General features: G+C 56.6%; 1 protein-coding gene across 10 annotated transcripts in view; it reads right to left on the reverse strand.

The window, feature by feature from the left end:
* JAKMIP1 (janus kinase and microtubule interacting protein 1) overlaps positions 1-15,092 on the reverse strand; it is a 136,066-nt gene that overhangs the window by 19,903 nt on the left and 101,071 nt on the right. For 7 of the 10 annotated variants that reach the window (XM_053901714.1, XM_053901708.1, XM_053901707.1 and 4 more), the window contains 6 exons: positions 13,955-14,038; positions 10,807-10,869; positions 9,029-9,127; positions 6,255-6,356; positions 5,524-5,577; positions 4,889-4,954 (listed from right to left, as the gene is read on the reverse strand). In XM_053901714.1, coding sequence (XP_053757689.1) covers positions 4,889-4,954; positions 5,524-5,577; positions 6,255-6,356; positions 9,029-9,127; positions 10,807-10,869; positions 13,955-14,038 — 468 coding nt within the window. Of the gene's footprint in view, positions 1-4,888; positions 4,955-5,523; positions 5,578-6,254; positions 6,357-8,714; positions 9,128-10,806; positions 10,870-13,954; positions 14,039-15,092 lie in introns of those variants that run through there. The other 3 variants (XM_053901710.1, XM_053901713.1, XM_053901715.1) reach the window with 2 other exon arrangements.

Consider the following 15,092-nt stretch of genomic DNA (forward strand, 5'->3'; position numbering starts at 1 on the left):
AGGAGCCCACCTAAGAGATGGGCTGTTGGGTGGACCCGGCGGGGGGGGGGCGTGGGCTGGGGGTGTCCGTGTGTGACAGTGTGCATGGACGTGTGCATTCAGCGGGACAGACAGCCTCCTTGCCTCCAGCCTGAGGACCACGCCCCTTTCCGGGCATCCCAGCCTCCCTCGGCTGCCGTGTGATCCTCCTGGCTTTTTCCTCCTCCCTGGTGGCTGAAGCTTCTCGTCCCCTTGGGGCCCTGCCCTTGGCTTTCCCCCCTCGTCTCCCTGGGGATTCTACCTGTCCCTGTGCCCCCTCTGCTCTCCAGCCCAGACCGCCCCATGGCATCTCCCTCTGATGCCTCCCTGGCCTCCCCGGTCCCTCTGTGGGGGAAGAGCCCCACTTCACCCAAACCAGGAAGTAGGGAGCAGCCTCGAGTCCACCTTTTCCTTCCCTTCCCATGCATTGGGTCCACCTCCTCCTGGTTCAAACACCCACCCGCTGCACAACCACGGCCACCGTCACTCCAGCCTCCTGTCTGGACCCAGAGCCCTCTCTGCTCTCAAGCCCTCGCGTCCTCTCAAAAATCTGCTTCCACTTAAAGCCCTCAGGGACAGCCCATCGCTCCTGGGGGCCACCAAGCCCAGTCTTCCTTCACCTCAGGGCCTCTGCACCTGCTGCTCCCCCTGCCTAGAGCATCACCACCTCCCCCACACCAGCCTCAGCCCCAGGCCTTCACCGAGCTCACACCGACTCAGCCTCAGGCCACATTAGCTGTTGTCTCCTCCTGGAAGCTTGCCCTGCTTCCTGAGTCCATGGGGTCAGGTGCCCTCTGGGATCCCTGTGTCATCCTGTGAACGGATCTCACGGCACTCACCTGACGGATTGCTGTTGTCTGTTTCCCTCCCACAAAAGCCCGAAGGTGGGGACCGCATCAGACACGGTCTGTTACACTTCCTTACCCTGCACGGGCCCCAGCACGAAGCATGCGCCCAACAAACATTTTGCTGAACGAGAGCAGACGTGACAATGTGGAGGTCTGGGAGGGGGTGTGCTGGCTCCGTGGAGGAAACAAGACTAGATACAGCTGTGATCACACAGGGTCCCCCCAATGTCTTGGGCACCCAGAGCCAGCAGCAGAAGCAGGCGCCCAGAATGGAGCATTTCATTAGATGTTAGGAGGCTGTGCAATGTCTCAGAAATAGATCGGCATATTTTTGGCGGGAAATGACACATTTCATTTTGAATACCCTAATGCAAGCAGTCATAAAATGAATAAAGTCTAAATGGAAAAAAAAAAATTGAAAAATCCAGTTTTGAATCATGACAGCAAGCAACTCTCAGAATAGGCTTTACAGAATATGGTGTCCAGTCTTTTCTTCCTGTTAAAGAGATGTGACATGCCTCTTATGCGTAGAAAGAAAAAACAATTTTGACAAGTGCTTTTCAGCAATTGAAAGAGTCACATGAGGGCAGAAAACGCTGGCCATGAGCATCCTGGGCATGTGAGGTCACGAATTTCCCATCAAAGAGTCCCGCCAGATAGCCAGTGGGCCCCTCTTCCTCTCCCAGAGCAAGAGCCTAAATGCAAATAGCACTACATTACTGGCCAGCAGGGAGGGTGATGGGGACAGGGACACCTGTCCTCCCCTAAGCCCTCAGGGGAGAAGTGAGTCAGCCCACAGGGGAAGAGGACATTCTATAGGAAGCCAGGTCCTTGCCCACAGGTGCCGGCTTCTGAGCCCCAGAGCCTCTAAGCCCCGACGCTCCCTCCAGAGAGGGTCCCAAGACCGTGACCCCAGGCCAGCTATCGGAGAGCTTGACTGTGGCCGCAGGCCTAAGCCGAACCCTCTGATCTGTTGTTACCAGCGAGAACACGAAATTCTCTTAAAAACTTCCATCTTTCTGGTTGGTTTTGAACTGTTTCCCAGCTGGTTTTGAACTTGAGGGAGATTCATAAGGAAGAGTTGTGACTCACGATCACCTGTAAACCCCGAGACGTCCTATGTCCAAGCTTCTCTGCTTGGCATGTGCTGTGTGCAGAGGACGTGGCGTGGGGACAGGGCTTCCTCGGGGAAGGGTTAGGAGCTGGACAAAGCCCCAGAGCAAGGTCACCCGGGAACACCACGTGGCATCCCCGTTAGGGGTGCACTTCGCTTCTACGCTACACGCACGGCTTTGTCCCTCTAAATAGAAAAATTGAAGTTGACCTCAGTTTGGTCGGATACTGGCACTGGGTGGTGATTTTTAACAACACACACTTGGTGGGTCTCAGATCCCACTGCCAGCCCATGTGCTCCAGGGTGACCAACTCGTGCCTGCTTGTCCAGGACTGTCCCTGTTTCAGTTCCCGTGTCCCAGGAACCCCTCAGTTCCGGGCAAACCGGGTAGTCTGTCTCCCCGGGGGTCCCCTCTGTCCTGCAGACCCACCTTTCTTTCCTCTTGGGGCCACTCTCAGCATTAATATTCCCTCCAGGGGGACATACAGCGACTCCCAACCTACAAGGTCTTTAGTCACAGGCCCAGGATGGGGCTGGGGTCTCTCAGACCCAATCTGAGAAAATGGGAAAACACTGGTCTGAGTCCAGCCCCCAAGGACAGTCCCAGATTGGGAGGTGGGCGCCTCTCCCCTGCACAGCTGGCTGGTGAAGGTGGGGGTGGGGGGTGACAGCTGCCGCAGACCAGGCCGGTGTAGAAGGGGTGAGTCACTAATCTCGCATGGTTGCTGAGAGGAACAGGGGTCCCACAGATCTGAGGTGAGGGCCCAAGGCTACAGGTCTGGACGCTCACTATTTTCCAGGTCGCGGGGAGGAGTAGGTCAGGGAGGGCCTGGGTGGGAGAAGAAAGTGGCTCGAAAGGGGCTGCTCTCAGTGAGTCTGTGAACTTTCCACCCGGTGTGGCCCTCCAGGAGACCCGGGCCTATTCCCAGCCCCATCCCAAATCAGCCACCCAAGTCACGGATGGTTCCGGCCATTAGTTCCCCGTCCACAACCACTGCCCAAACCCTTCTAGCAAGCAAGCTTTGCCCCAGGTGCTTAGTAACAATGTTTGGTTCTGCTTAGATGCCATGTCCTGGATTCCAAGGCTCACGGGTTCCTAGTGTGGGGGCTCAGAGTGATCCAGAGACCGATCTGCGGAAGGCTGAGCGGTGGGCGGGAGTCAGTGCAGGAGAGGCCTCCCAGGGGATGAGGAAGGGATTACTGGGCCTGACATTACGGCATCCTCCAGGGAGCACGTGGCACTAAACCAAGTCGGGAGTGTTTACCAGGCACGTTGTGTAACACTTCTCCGGAGCACTATTACAGGAGGCTGGGCGGCCGAGTTTGCATATGTTGGTAAGAGGGACATTTACTGACCATGTACCATGTGCCAGCCAGCCAGGCGTGAGTCAGCGCCACCTGCTGTCCACCTGAGGACGCCGTGACTTGGGAAGTAACTTACCACCTGTGTGAGCTCAGGCAAAGCCTTGCCCAAGTTTGTTACCAACACTCAGTGCCTTTCACGTGAGTGGGGAGGAAGGACAGGAGCCCAGTGAAGCAGACTATCTGTATTTTCCATGCCCTTCCAAAAATTCTGGAAAGAAGTTTGATTAAGGTCACTAAGACCTCATCGTTATTAAAATAGTATTTCAAAGTTTAACTCCTGTGCTTCGAAAGGAAAAGCTCTCTGGACGGGGGCGACGTGAAAGTCGTGCGTGCCTAAATTATCCTACACCAGGGGCGCCTGGGTGGCTCAGTCGGTTAAGCGGCCGACCTCGGCTCAGGTCACGATCTCACGGTCCGTGAGTTCCAGCCCCACGTCGGGCTCTGTGCTGACAGCTCAGAGTCTGGAGCCTGTTTCAGATTCTGTGTCTCCCTCTCTCTCTGGCCCTCCCCCGTTCATGCTCTGTCTCTCTCTGTCTCAAAAATAAATAAACGTTAAAAAAAAATTTTTTTAAATAAATTATCCTACACCAATGTAAAAGGTAAGCAAACCAGGAACGTATTTTTAGCAAACACAGCAAAAAGTTAATTATCTTAACACATAAGGCCCACAGAGAAGTCAGTACGAAACACCATACTTAACGACAGATATGTAGGGAGTGAATGTATGAATGAATGAATGAATGAATGACAAACCCAACGGACATCATCAAAAGAAATGTAATTACAGTTCACAAGGAAGAAGAAAACAGACGACACACAATAAAAAGCCAGGATCACTAGCACTCAAATACATGAAAACGGAAACGGTCACATCATGTGAGTTCAGCCAAGCCTATCAAGCCGGCAGGGGTCTCTAACGGCGGGGCACCAAGTTGAACGTGGACCCGGCAATGCGGTAACACGCGGGTGGACGCTTTGACAATATTAAAGCTCTGAGAAACCTCCCTACCGGTGGCCCCGTGATTCCACATCTAGAATCTGTCCCGTGGGAGGGTCTTAAGAGGTGGCTCGAAATCGACACACAACGCTATTCACCACGCATCACGATAAATAGGGGGAAAAAAAAAAAAAAAAAGGAAACCCCCTCGCTAACTAGCAGCTGAGGAATAAGGAACTTCTTTGAGCCCTACGGTGGAATGATGCGGGTGGAAGTGTGGCAGGCAGGGTTAAAGACGGGAAGTCAAGCCGGATCTCAACGAGGCTCAAAAAACGGTCGTGGGCAAAACACCGGAAAGAAATCCACCCCAGGGTCGCAGGTGCTTTCCTTCCTCCGTGGGGGCTTCCGCTGGCTTGTGCGCTAAGCTGTCTAGGGCGAGCGCGTGTGGCTTTGGACGGGCAAGGGGCGGGCATGCGCGTGCACATGCAGACGCGGAGGCGGGAAGTCATGCCCCAGAGCCAAGCGAGACGCCGAGGTGCCGTTTCTCGTGTGGCGCCGGGGGAGCTGCGACGCGGTGCACGGACAGAGGGTGCCGCGGGGCTCTACCTTTTCGCACAGGGCAAGCACTGTTCCAGCTTGGATTATTGCAACCTGTTCTTCGTTTCTCAAATTCTAAAACACAAAAATGGGGAAGGGCGTTTTACGCTGGACCCCGCGTCCCCGTGCAGACAGCGCTGACCGGCTTCCATGCCCCTCCGAGAGGCGACCCCGGGGCTCGGCCCCCACATTCTAAGGGGGCCCATGTTTAAAGGCAGCCGTGTCCTATCTGGGGCCAGGCCTTTGACAGATAGGGCCTGTTTCCAGCCAGTCTCTTAAGGGGGCAGGGATGCCACGTTCTGATCTCAGAAACCTTGAGGGATCCCACCGGTCCACCGTCCCTCCGGGAGCTCCCTCGTGCGCCCGCATCGCCGGCAGGTGCGAAGGAAGCGCTAAGTCCAGAAGTCTGCCCGTGACAGCGCGACCCGCTCGTGACCACGTGCCCCGCCCGTGACAGCGCGGCCCGCCCGTGACAGCGTGACCCGCCCACCCCCCACGAGGGCACGGCCACACAGAAGCCTTACACTGCGCGTGTCAGATCTCTTACGTTGGGAAGAACCCGAACCGAACAGAAAGGAAAGGCACACAGGACACACCCAGGTGGAGACGAGAGCGCGAGAGCAGAAGCCGGCCGGCATAGTTACCCCGTTATCGCCAAGGATATCTAGCTTCTTCATAAGTTCAGAAACATTCACATCCTGGAAAAGATTGCCAACGTTCATTTTGTGGGAGCCGCCAAGCCCGTGCAGACCGGTCTCTACCGCCGGGGCCTCGTCCGTCCCTCTCGGTGCGCGCGGCGGGGCCAAGGGCTCCCGGCAGCTCCTTCGGGGGTCGAGGGAGAGAAGGCAGTGATTGCTGCTTGTAGGCTGAGCTTTGCAGGAACGGCTGGCGGAATCGTGAGGGTCAGGAGGACCCCGGCCGGCAGCCGCAGCCACGTCCCCCACCCCCTCACTCACTGCGCGGCGCTTGGCGCTGCTCTGATGTCACGCCCACGTCACGTCTCGTCTCGTCTCGTCTCGTCTCGTCTCGTCTCGTCTCGTGGCTGGTGCTGCCGGTCTCACCTCACACACGGCAGCCCGAGGCTGGGGGAGCTCACAGCCCGGAGCTGGGAGGCGGCCACGCCGGGGTGGGCCCTCAAAGCTGTGTGCCACGCTTCTGCTCTTTTAACACGGGTACACAGAGGGTGACATTCGGTGACCCTCTGAGACACAAACTCCGACTTTCCAAATACGGTGTTGGGGGCGGGGGGCGGGCTACCTCGTTAAAATCGGCTCTGTGTGTGACACAAAGGCACAATCCCCCTTTACGGCTGCGCCTGGCATCCGAGGGGGCCCCTGGCGGTGGGTTGAGCGGAGGCACCCCCCAAGCACGCTACCTTAACTCCTTCCTGGTGACAGAACAGCTGGAGAGCGCTTCTGTTGTTCTCGGGGAAGGTGCTGATTTGGAGGTTAAATGCTGGCGACCTCCGCTCTCTCTCCTGGGGAAAAGATTTGGTTTAAAAACAGAACTTTATTGGCTTGTTTACCACTCGCCACTTTCCCACGTTACGCAGCAAAGACCAACGGGTTCCAGTTGGCCAAGGCGTTACTAAAAGGCTCACAGACTACCATCTCCTGGTCCGCGAAGGAGCACGCCGAGGTCCCGCCTCTGCAGGGCGGCGGGTCTCGAGCCGAAATGCGTCTACTTCTTACCCACTCCGCTAGGAAGAAACGGTTAACCAAGGCATGTGTTCACCTGCTGCGCGACGGGAGCCCGGGAAGCCACAGATCATTAAACACTCGGTAAGAACAAGTGTGTGAAATTTCAACGGACAGCACAGCCACCAGCTATGGCGTTCCTCGTGCCCTGCGGCAAATCGCTACCTCGTTGAGCCCTCACACAATCCCACGAGGCAGGCGTTATTGCTTTCGTTTCGTGGACAGGGGGGCGAGTCCCGGTCCCAAGCTCCCCAGCCGCAGGGCCGGGACACGAACCCTGGATTCACACCGTTTTCAAGACAATCGGCTGACTTCGTTCACAATCTTTTTTTTTTTTTTGAGCCGTGCTAACACATCAGCGATCATTCTATCCCTGCCTTAGATTGCTACTCAAATCTCGACCACTGAGGAAGGAAAAGCAAGCGTTTTCCCAGAAGAGGTGCTCGTTAATCCTATGTAACGCGACACGTTTTTAAAAAGGACAAGAGAAACCCAATTAATGGCAGGGATATAGTACACAGAGCTGCCTTTAAAACTTGAGCAACGGACAGGCTAGCTTTATGGGAAGGCCAGCAGAGAAGACCTTTCTGAATTATACCTTTAAGTCAAACTGCTTTTATTTGGCCAAAATTAGAGTAAGACGAGTAAGCCCACTTTGGATGATTCCTGCAGAATCTAGGGAGGGCACCCATGGGTCTCTTTAGTCACTCAGCTAAGAAACGTAACCGAATGAGCACCAGCTTGGATGGCAGGACCTACGCAGATGGATAAGGCTAATGGGGAGAGGAAGGTGAGGTGGGTGGCAGGGGACATTCAATTACCTTCCACAAGGTGCAACTTGGCTAACCTTGTTTGAAGCAGTTCAGGGGGAAAACTTCGTTTCCCTTATCAGCCACGAAGACCGAAATTCACAGTGGCTCTCTTCTACGGATGCCTTTCTACCTGCAATGCTTAAGTGGAGTCTCCATAGAAAAAGTGACAACAGAAAGCCCATATTTTATCCGAACGAAAGTCCGAACTGGTCTCTCACGGCTCTGAAGGACAGTGGAGACACTTCAAGAAAATCCTAGCACGCTGAGCAACGCTCACGGAACTCTCATGAGAAAGACGTGTGACCAAGGGCTGTGAAAGGCTTCCTAGCTGGCCGAAGTGTGAACAGTGACCTCACGTGGCTTCCGATTCTTAGTGCATGAATGCAGGCCCGGTTGGCGCTCAAGCAAGAGTTGCGTTGCAGGGGTAACGCTTGGTTTCGAGACCTTCAGGCCACGGTCCACGCCAACACAACAAAGGACAAGATGGTAAGGTCTAGCGCAAACAGTTTTGACTGAGGCCAGGATGAGGGAACAAAATCGGGGGGACGCCAATGTTGCGAAGGCGCTCGCTTCTCCCGAGGGTTCCGTGCATGCAAAAAGGCTTCAGCCGAGGGAGAGCGGGGCTGCGTCACTGCAGGTGCTTAGAGAAACGAGTGTCACCAACATGGCTGATGTTTAAACTGTGGATGGTGTTTAAATGGCAACAGACAAACAAACAAACACAAAAGGGTCATGACGTTCGGGTGGCAGCAAGGCGATACAGCGACATACCGGAAACAAGGTTTCAGTGGGAAGCAAAAAAAACCGTCAGCGGTCTTGCCCTGGATGCAGCTCTGTACTGGGGGCCTTACTGAAGGTTTGGAACACGGCCGCTACCTACGAACACCGCTCGGTCTCCCTCCACGCTAACCAGGAATTTTGGAGTCGAGCGGTTCGAGTACAAACAGGTACATTTCCAGTCCAATGCAACATTGCCATGACACACGGGCCCGTGTTCACTGATCAGGGAGCTGGGGCAATGGCCTCGGTTTTCTCAAACGCCTACGCAGATACCTCCTTTCCCCCTGCTCGCTTACTTACCTGTGTTCACCTCGGCAAACAGAACATGGGCCGAACTAGCAGTGAACACACTACAGAGGCAGTTGCGGGCCGGGTCGGACCCCGCTCTTTCAAAAGGAGACATTCCCTGCATGCAAGGTCACTTAAAAAAGGTGTGTTATTAATTGCAACAGCGCTTCTGTCCGACTTTGCAGAACGCATACCAGGTGACTATGCATGCAGGAAAGAAGTAGTTATGGAAATGAAACACAAATAAAAAAGGCAAACTATTGCAAAAACAAATTATTTTATTAAGTGCAAAAAACAAGCCGTAGGCAATAAATAGATTAGCTCTGGTACATGTCCAAAGACCTCGGTGAGCATTCTCTCCAGAACATATTAAGGCAGTGAAATTATTCTGAACATACAGATTTAAAAAAAAAGAAAAGAAAAGAAAGGAAAGGAAAAGAAAAGAAAAGAGAACTCTACCACGTCCCTTTACACATGCTGGAGGGCATCGGGGAGCTTTACATGAATTTCAGTTTGGGCTCAAAGAGAAGGTCTGCTCCGTTTGAGAGCGCGCAACAGATAGAGTCTCTTACTTCGAGCTCCAGCACTCGGAACTCTAGCAGCTCATTTTGGTCCTTGGCGTCCTGCATTTCGTTCTTCAGCTGACTCTCTTCCATTTCCAGTCTGTAAATCTAGAGCAGACGCACCCGTGGGTTAGCGGGCGGGAGGACCGCCGTCTCCGTGGGGGCCGCGGGAGACGCACCCTGCTCAGCGCGGGCGGGGTGCGGGGGTGGGGGCGCCGGCACCGTCCCTGCCAACCCCCCCCCCCCCGGGGGGGCCTGGCCCGGAAGAGGGGCTCCTCATAGGCTTGCCGAATAAATGAGCGATGGGGGAAACTGAGGCACGGCGCCACTAAGTCCCTTCCTGAGGTCAAGTGTGAGGGAGGCAGGAACGCACCATGGGCGCTTCTGATCCCAAAGCCTCAGTGTGGTCTTTTCGCGGGCGGTCTGGCCCCCCAGGATGAGCCCCCCCCGGACAGACAGCACCAAGCTGCGGCAGGAAGGTACAGGCCGCCACTGTGACCCTGCCAGAGGGCTGAGGAGAAGGCCTAGTGGAATCAGTTCTCCTGAAGGCACAAGTCCGGCTGGGGAGGTGGGCCGCCTGGTCCAACACCTGCCAGGAGACACTGGAAAAGCACCCTAATGGCTCCGTGCCTCAGTTTCTGTCGCAGGGGCATGAAGTCCTGCAGCCAGGACTGACTGAGATAAGGCACACCTCCTTACAGAGGGCCTCCCCTCCTCCTGCCCGGAGAACCAGAGGGAGGGTCTCCACTGACGGGGTCCTGCACCCCCAGGGGACTCTTGGAAACAGTGTGTTTTCTCCATGGCTCCCTGAATTTAGTGAGCAGGACACGAAATCTCTCCCAACGCACAGGCCCGACCTGCAGGGCGGCGACACGCCCTGTCCCCGAGCTCCAAACGCTATGGAGAAACACAGGGCAGTGAGCGGCCACACCCGTCAGTGGCAGAGCTGGGACTGGGGGCGGGGGCGGAGGGGGGCAAGCCCGGGCTCAACGCTGCAGGTGTTCTAGGATGCTCTAAAGCTGAGGCCTCACCCAGGTCTGGGGCGGCTGGCATGCAAGGTCCAGGAAAAGCAAACCTCTGTGGACAGAAAGTACACCGGTGGTTGCCAAGGGGTGGGGGTGGGGGGGGGTGTGTGGTGGGAGGAGACAGGGAGTGACTACAAATGGGCACAAGGGACCCTTGTGGGCCGCGGAAAAGGTCCTAAAGCTGCATTGTGACGGTGGCTGCACAAAGAAAACAAAACAGAACAACACTCTGAATTGCACACAAACGAGAGAAACATAAAGCTGAGGTCTCATTCCAAAGCATTAAACCTACTCCCCTTGCTGTCTCAAGAGGCGTCTGGAAAGTTCCATGACCGCAAGAAGGAAGACAGGCTCAGCTTTGCCAGCACCGAGGCCTCCGGTCCATGAACTGGACTGTGACGGCCTGAGAGCCTGCCGGGCGGCCAGCGCCTTCGGTCCCCCCCGCCACGTGGGAGGGAGGGGACCTGCCGGGGGTTCCAGAGCAATGGGAGAGGTGGCCTGGAAAGCCCTGTGGAGGCAGGGCAGGCGGCCCTCACTGTGTCTGCAGGGCGCACGCCCTGTCCCAGAGGACAGAACCGGGGCCGAGGCCTGGGAAGCCCCACAAATTGGGCTCGGACTCAACGTGAGGAAGAGGTCTGTGCTCTGAGAGCCAGTCAGGACCCGGACCCACCATGGGGGCACTGGGGCAGAGTCTCAGTCGGGCTGAGCCTCTGAGGTCCCTGATTCTCTGAGGGGGCGGGGAGGGTACTGACGCTCACGTACCTTTTCCAGCAAGTCCTGGTTTGTCCTGATGAGAAGCTGCTTCTCTTCAACCCATTTGGAATCCTAAGAAAAAGCACTAAATATGTTCACGCTCATTGAAGCAAACCGGTGCTCACACAGCAAAGACAGAGTCAGCGAAAAAAAGTCACCTAATATAAGGCTATGAAAAGGTCATGGGGCACCTGGGGGGCTCAGTAGGCTAAGCGCCCGACTCTCGATTTCGGCTCAGGTCACGATCTCATGGTTTGTGAGTTCGAGCCCCACGTCGGGCTCTGTGCTGACTGTGCAGAGCCTGCTTGGGATTCTCTCTCTCTCCCTCTCTCTCTGCCCCTCCTTACTTGTGCATGTGCTCTCTTTCTCTCTCTCAAAATAAATAAGCATTAAAAAAAAAGGGACTATGAAAAGATCAGAGAAGGGACAGCAGCTAGAAAGACTTCATCATCCCTCTAAACCTCTACACCCAGAAAAGCGAGCTGGCGGGATCGCAGGGTGTCCCTTCCCTACCGCTCACGCTCCCTGAAAGCAGAGGGGGCCCACGCTGAGTGTCATTGCCAGGAAACCAGCTGCAGAGCGACCAAATCGGCACTGCCCACCCGCTCAGGCCTGCTCACTGCACCCGGGGTCTCCCCCACACCCGCGGACACGCTCTCGGGTGCATCCTGGTCCCTCTGCCCGTGAGGCCCTAACCACGTGTCTCGGCCCCGGCAGGTTCCTGTCCAGGTAAGTCCCATGAGCACACGGCACTAGGTCTGTCTTTCCACCGTGGCGTCCCCAGCCTGTGCTCCATAAACACGGCAGGATGGATAAGGGAACAAACGGAAGAACGTTCCTCTTCCCTTCTCTCAGCTCCGGCAGCCTCGGCTTCCCTCCACCTCTCACGTATCACCCTGCACTGTCGCTGGGTCGACACATGGAGGCCCCATGAGGCCGTGAGTCCCTGTGAGGACAGAGCCCGTTCTACTCATCCTTGTATCTGGAGCATACCGTCTGCAACTGTCCCTCCCACCTCCACGGCCCTTTGCGGTATCACTCTGCAGCTCCTCCCAATGACCGATGGCATCGACTTCTCCAGCCCTGAAGCCAGGCGTGGCTGGGGCGACTTCGGCTACCGGGATAGTCGCAAATGGGATTCAAGCAGAGGCTTGGAATGCACCTGTGCATTGAGGCCTGCCCTTTCCTCCGGTCCCCAGGCCACCAGGCAAAGACGCCAGGTTGGAGAGAGTAAGAGAGATGGCGATGAGAGACCGTGAGCCAACACGGCAGCCAAAGCTGGCACCAGTGCCCAGACGGGACAGAGAGGCCATTGCAGGCCACCCGGGCCCAGGTGACCCAGAGAGCAGCCTGTAGCATGAGCCCCGGTAAGACCAGCAGAGGAACTACACGGCTGAGCCCAATCCAAACCGCTGACCCACGGAATTATGAGCAAATCAATTTTTTTTTCTTGTTTTAAACCGTTAAGTTTTGGGGTGGTTTGTTACGCAGTGATAGCTAATCGATACATTATCCCTGCAGGCCGAGCACAGAGCCTGGCGTGGGGCAAGCGCTCTGGTGAGCGTTCACTGAACAAATGGACATTTGCTTTGTCCCAGCGTGGCCCTTTCATTTATAAGGTGCTGAGAGCAGCCCATCCACGGCTGAGAGCACCCATCCACGGGTGGGGCGTAACTTAGTCGAAGACAGTGGTCAGGAGCTATGTGAGCTCAGCCTGGAAGAGGGGCTCAGGACAGTGGCAGGTGGACGGGAGTCTGAAAACAGCCTTCTCTCCCACCTGGACTGTTCCCCAGGCTGCTTCCTCTTACCACTTCTGCTTCCCCAGTATGTGAAGGATTAATATCACCCCCATTTTAAAGATGAGTAAACTGAGGCACAAAGAGACAATGTCGGTCGCGTGGGTTGTGCTACATGCCTGCCAAGTCGGTCCCGGAGTATGGGCTCTTCACCGCTGTCCTGCCTCCGTGGAATGTTCTGGACCACGGTTATGGAAGCAGTGCCCAAGGGCTGGCCGATCAGCACCGGCCACAATGCTGCTGCCGTGGGCGGCTTCGCGAGTACCCCCAGCCCTGGTTACTGGCCGTCTGCCTGAATTCGAATCTCAGCCACCACCCGAGCCCTAGAGCCACTAACTGCTCAGAGTTAGTTCTAAGCCATCTGTTCAGAACCTCATACACGCCCTTCCCTAAACACCCACCGCCAGTCCCCGTGTCCCAGCCCAGGACCTCGGGGAGCCCTTGCCAGACCTCCCTACCCCCTACCCGCACGGCACCCCCACCGTCAGGTGTAGCCACATGACTGTTTTGGTGAGACGTGTCCAGGCAGCAAACTGCCTTCTCCTGCCCTCTGAGGGGGAAGGCGAGCTGCCGACGGGGCCGTTATATCCAGGCTGGTGCCCCAGCGCTGGATCCCTGAGTAACCACATGGAGTGGACGACCCCCAGGCCTGCGGGAGGGACAGGAAGGGTGCTGAGTAGGAAACAAACCTCACCGCGGTAAAGCCACTGCGAAGTTCTGGTTTATTTCTTACCGCGGAGAGCGCGGCCGACCTGCGCTGACCCCTGGGTGATGTCGCCTTTGAACGTAACCCTCTGAGAGGCTGGACCTCCGCCCAGACCACCCTCCACGGTCTCCCCCAACTCAGGGGACGGGTCTGGGGCTGGGCTTTGCCTCTTTACTGTTCCCTGCTGTCAACCGGGCCTTGTCACGTTCAGAGAAGGTGCATGTGGAGGCGACTCGGCTCCGAGAAACTCAGGGACCTGGAGGGCACGTGACGGGGCCACAGCCGGGAAGCCGGGATCCCCTTCACTTTCACAACTGGGTCTGGAGAACCAGTGGCAGCTTTTCGTTCAGAGTCAAGTCAAAACGGGTTGCGGTCACCACCTTGCTTTGTGAAGTGTCTCCCACTTCTGAGCATTTGGCCCACAAAGAAAACGCCACGTTAGGATTTCATTTCGTGGCTTGATTTCTATAAAAACTCTGCAAACAGGCACCTCAGGAAGGATATTCTCGCTGGGCTCTGCTAGGGATTTTTTCTCTGATGTCTCTGGAGCAAACCACACAGACCGTGGAGGGGGTCCCCCGCCCCCCAGCACCAAGGCCACGGGGACACCACGAGGGGACAGAAACGCAAAGAGCCGCGTGCTCGTTCTACTCACCTGTCCCTTCTCGACTAGCAACTTCTCCAAATCTTCGATTTTCGCCTGACACCTCAGCAGGTCAGCTTGGAGCTGTTCCCGAGTCTGGAGAGAAAAGGACCAAAAAGTGAGCGGGTCACCGCGAATGGGTGACAAGGGTGGAAAGGACCGCGCCACGATCCGGGCCTTGGAAGCACGTCCGTGTGGGGGAGCACGGGCTCGCAGGCGGCACGTGGGGTCGCTCGCCTGCACGTTACACACGTTTAAGAACCGAAAGACCTTGAGGGGTCGTCGGCTCTATTCCCCTCGATTTTACAGACATTGACACGGAAGCCTAGAGAAGGGGTTCATTTCTACAAGGGGGTAAGCGAGCCGGAAGCCAGATGTCAAGGTCCCCACCCTGGCTTTCTGACCACGTTCAGTGGCTGCCTCCACCAACGCTCCCAGACACGTTTCGTGGGCCCTTTATCACCTACGGGAAGGGCTGAAAACCCAAGTGTCTCAAGGACCGGGCGGGTATGTAAGTAAGGGAAGCCGACTGAGTGTGGGGTCGCACGGGGGGTGGGGATCGGGACCAAGTGAGGCACACGTCCCCTCTCAGGCGAAATCCCCACTCAGCCGTGGCCCAAAGCCGCCACCACGTGAACAGGAAGCCCACTGTTGCCCGGCCGAGCACGTTGTGAGCCGCTGAGAGAGGCAAGGAACCTGAATTTCTATGCGAAATCTCGACTTTTAAACGCTGGCAGCCACAGGAGGCAGGCCACACCGAGCCCAGCCCTGTTACCTCCTCCGACCTACAAGGTTACAGGCTGAACTCCACTGCGGCACAAGAAGCTTTCCTCCCGCCCCCCCCCCCCCCCCGCCTCATCTGCCACCCCCTACCTCACGGGGCTGTCGCGGGAATGATACAGGGACTGTGCTGGGTAAAGCACTGTGTCTGCGGGGCCCCTTGCTTTCAGAAGGAGGGGCGGGCAGCCGCCGGCCCATGTGACTCCCGAGGGTGGGGTAAGGGCCAGCAGGTGGAATTTCCTGGAAGGCAGAGCTCAGCCCAGTGCAACGGGGGGCCTGGCCCAGCCCTGGGTGGCCGGCAGGGACCAAAGCGCCTTGAGGGCTGGGAGCACGCCGGGATGTGCACAGGGGTTTCTCAGCCTGGGAGGGA

Source organism: Panthera pardus, unplaced genomic scaffold (genome assembly GCF_024362965.1).
Source record: "Panthera pardus isolate Hobbes unplaced genomic scaffold, ASM2436296v1 HiC_scaffold_13, whole genome shotgun sequence".
Classification (NCBI taxonomy): Eukaryota; Metazoa; Chordata; class Mammalia; order Carnivora; family Felidae; genus Panthera; species Panthera pardus.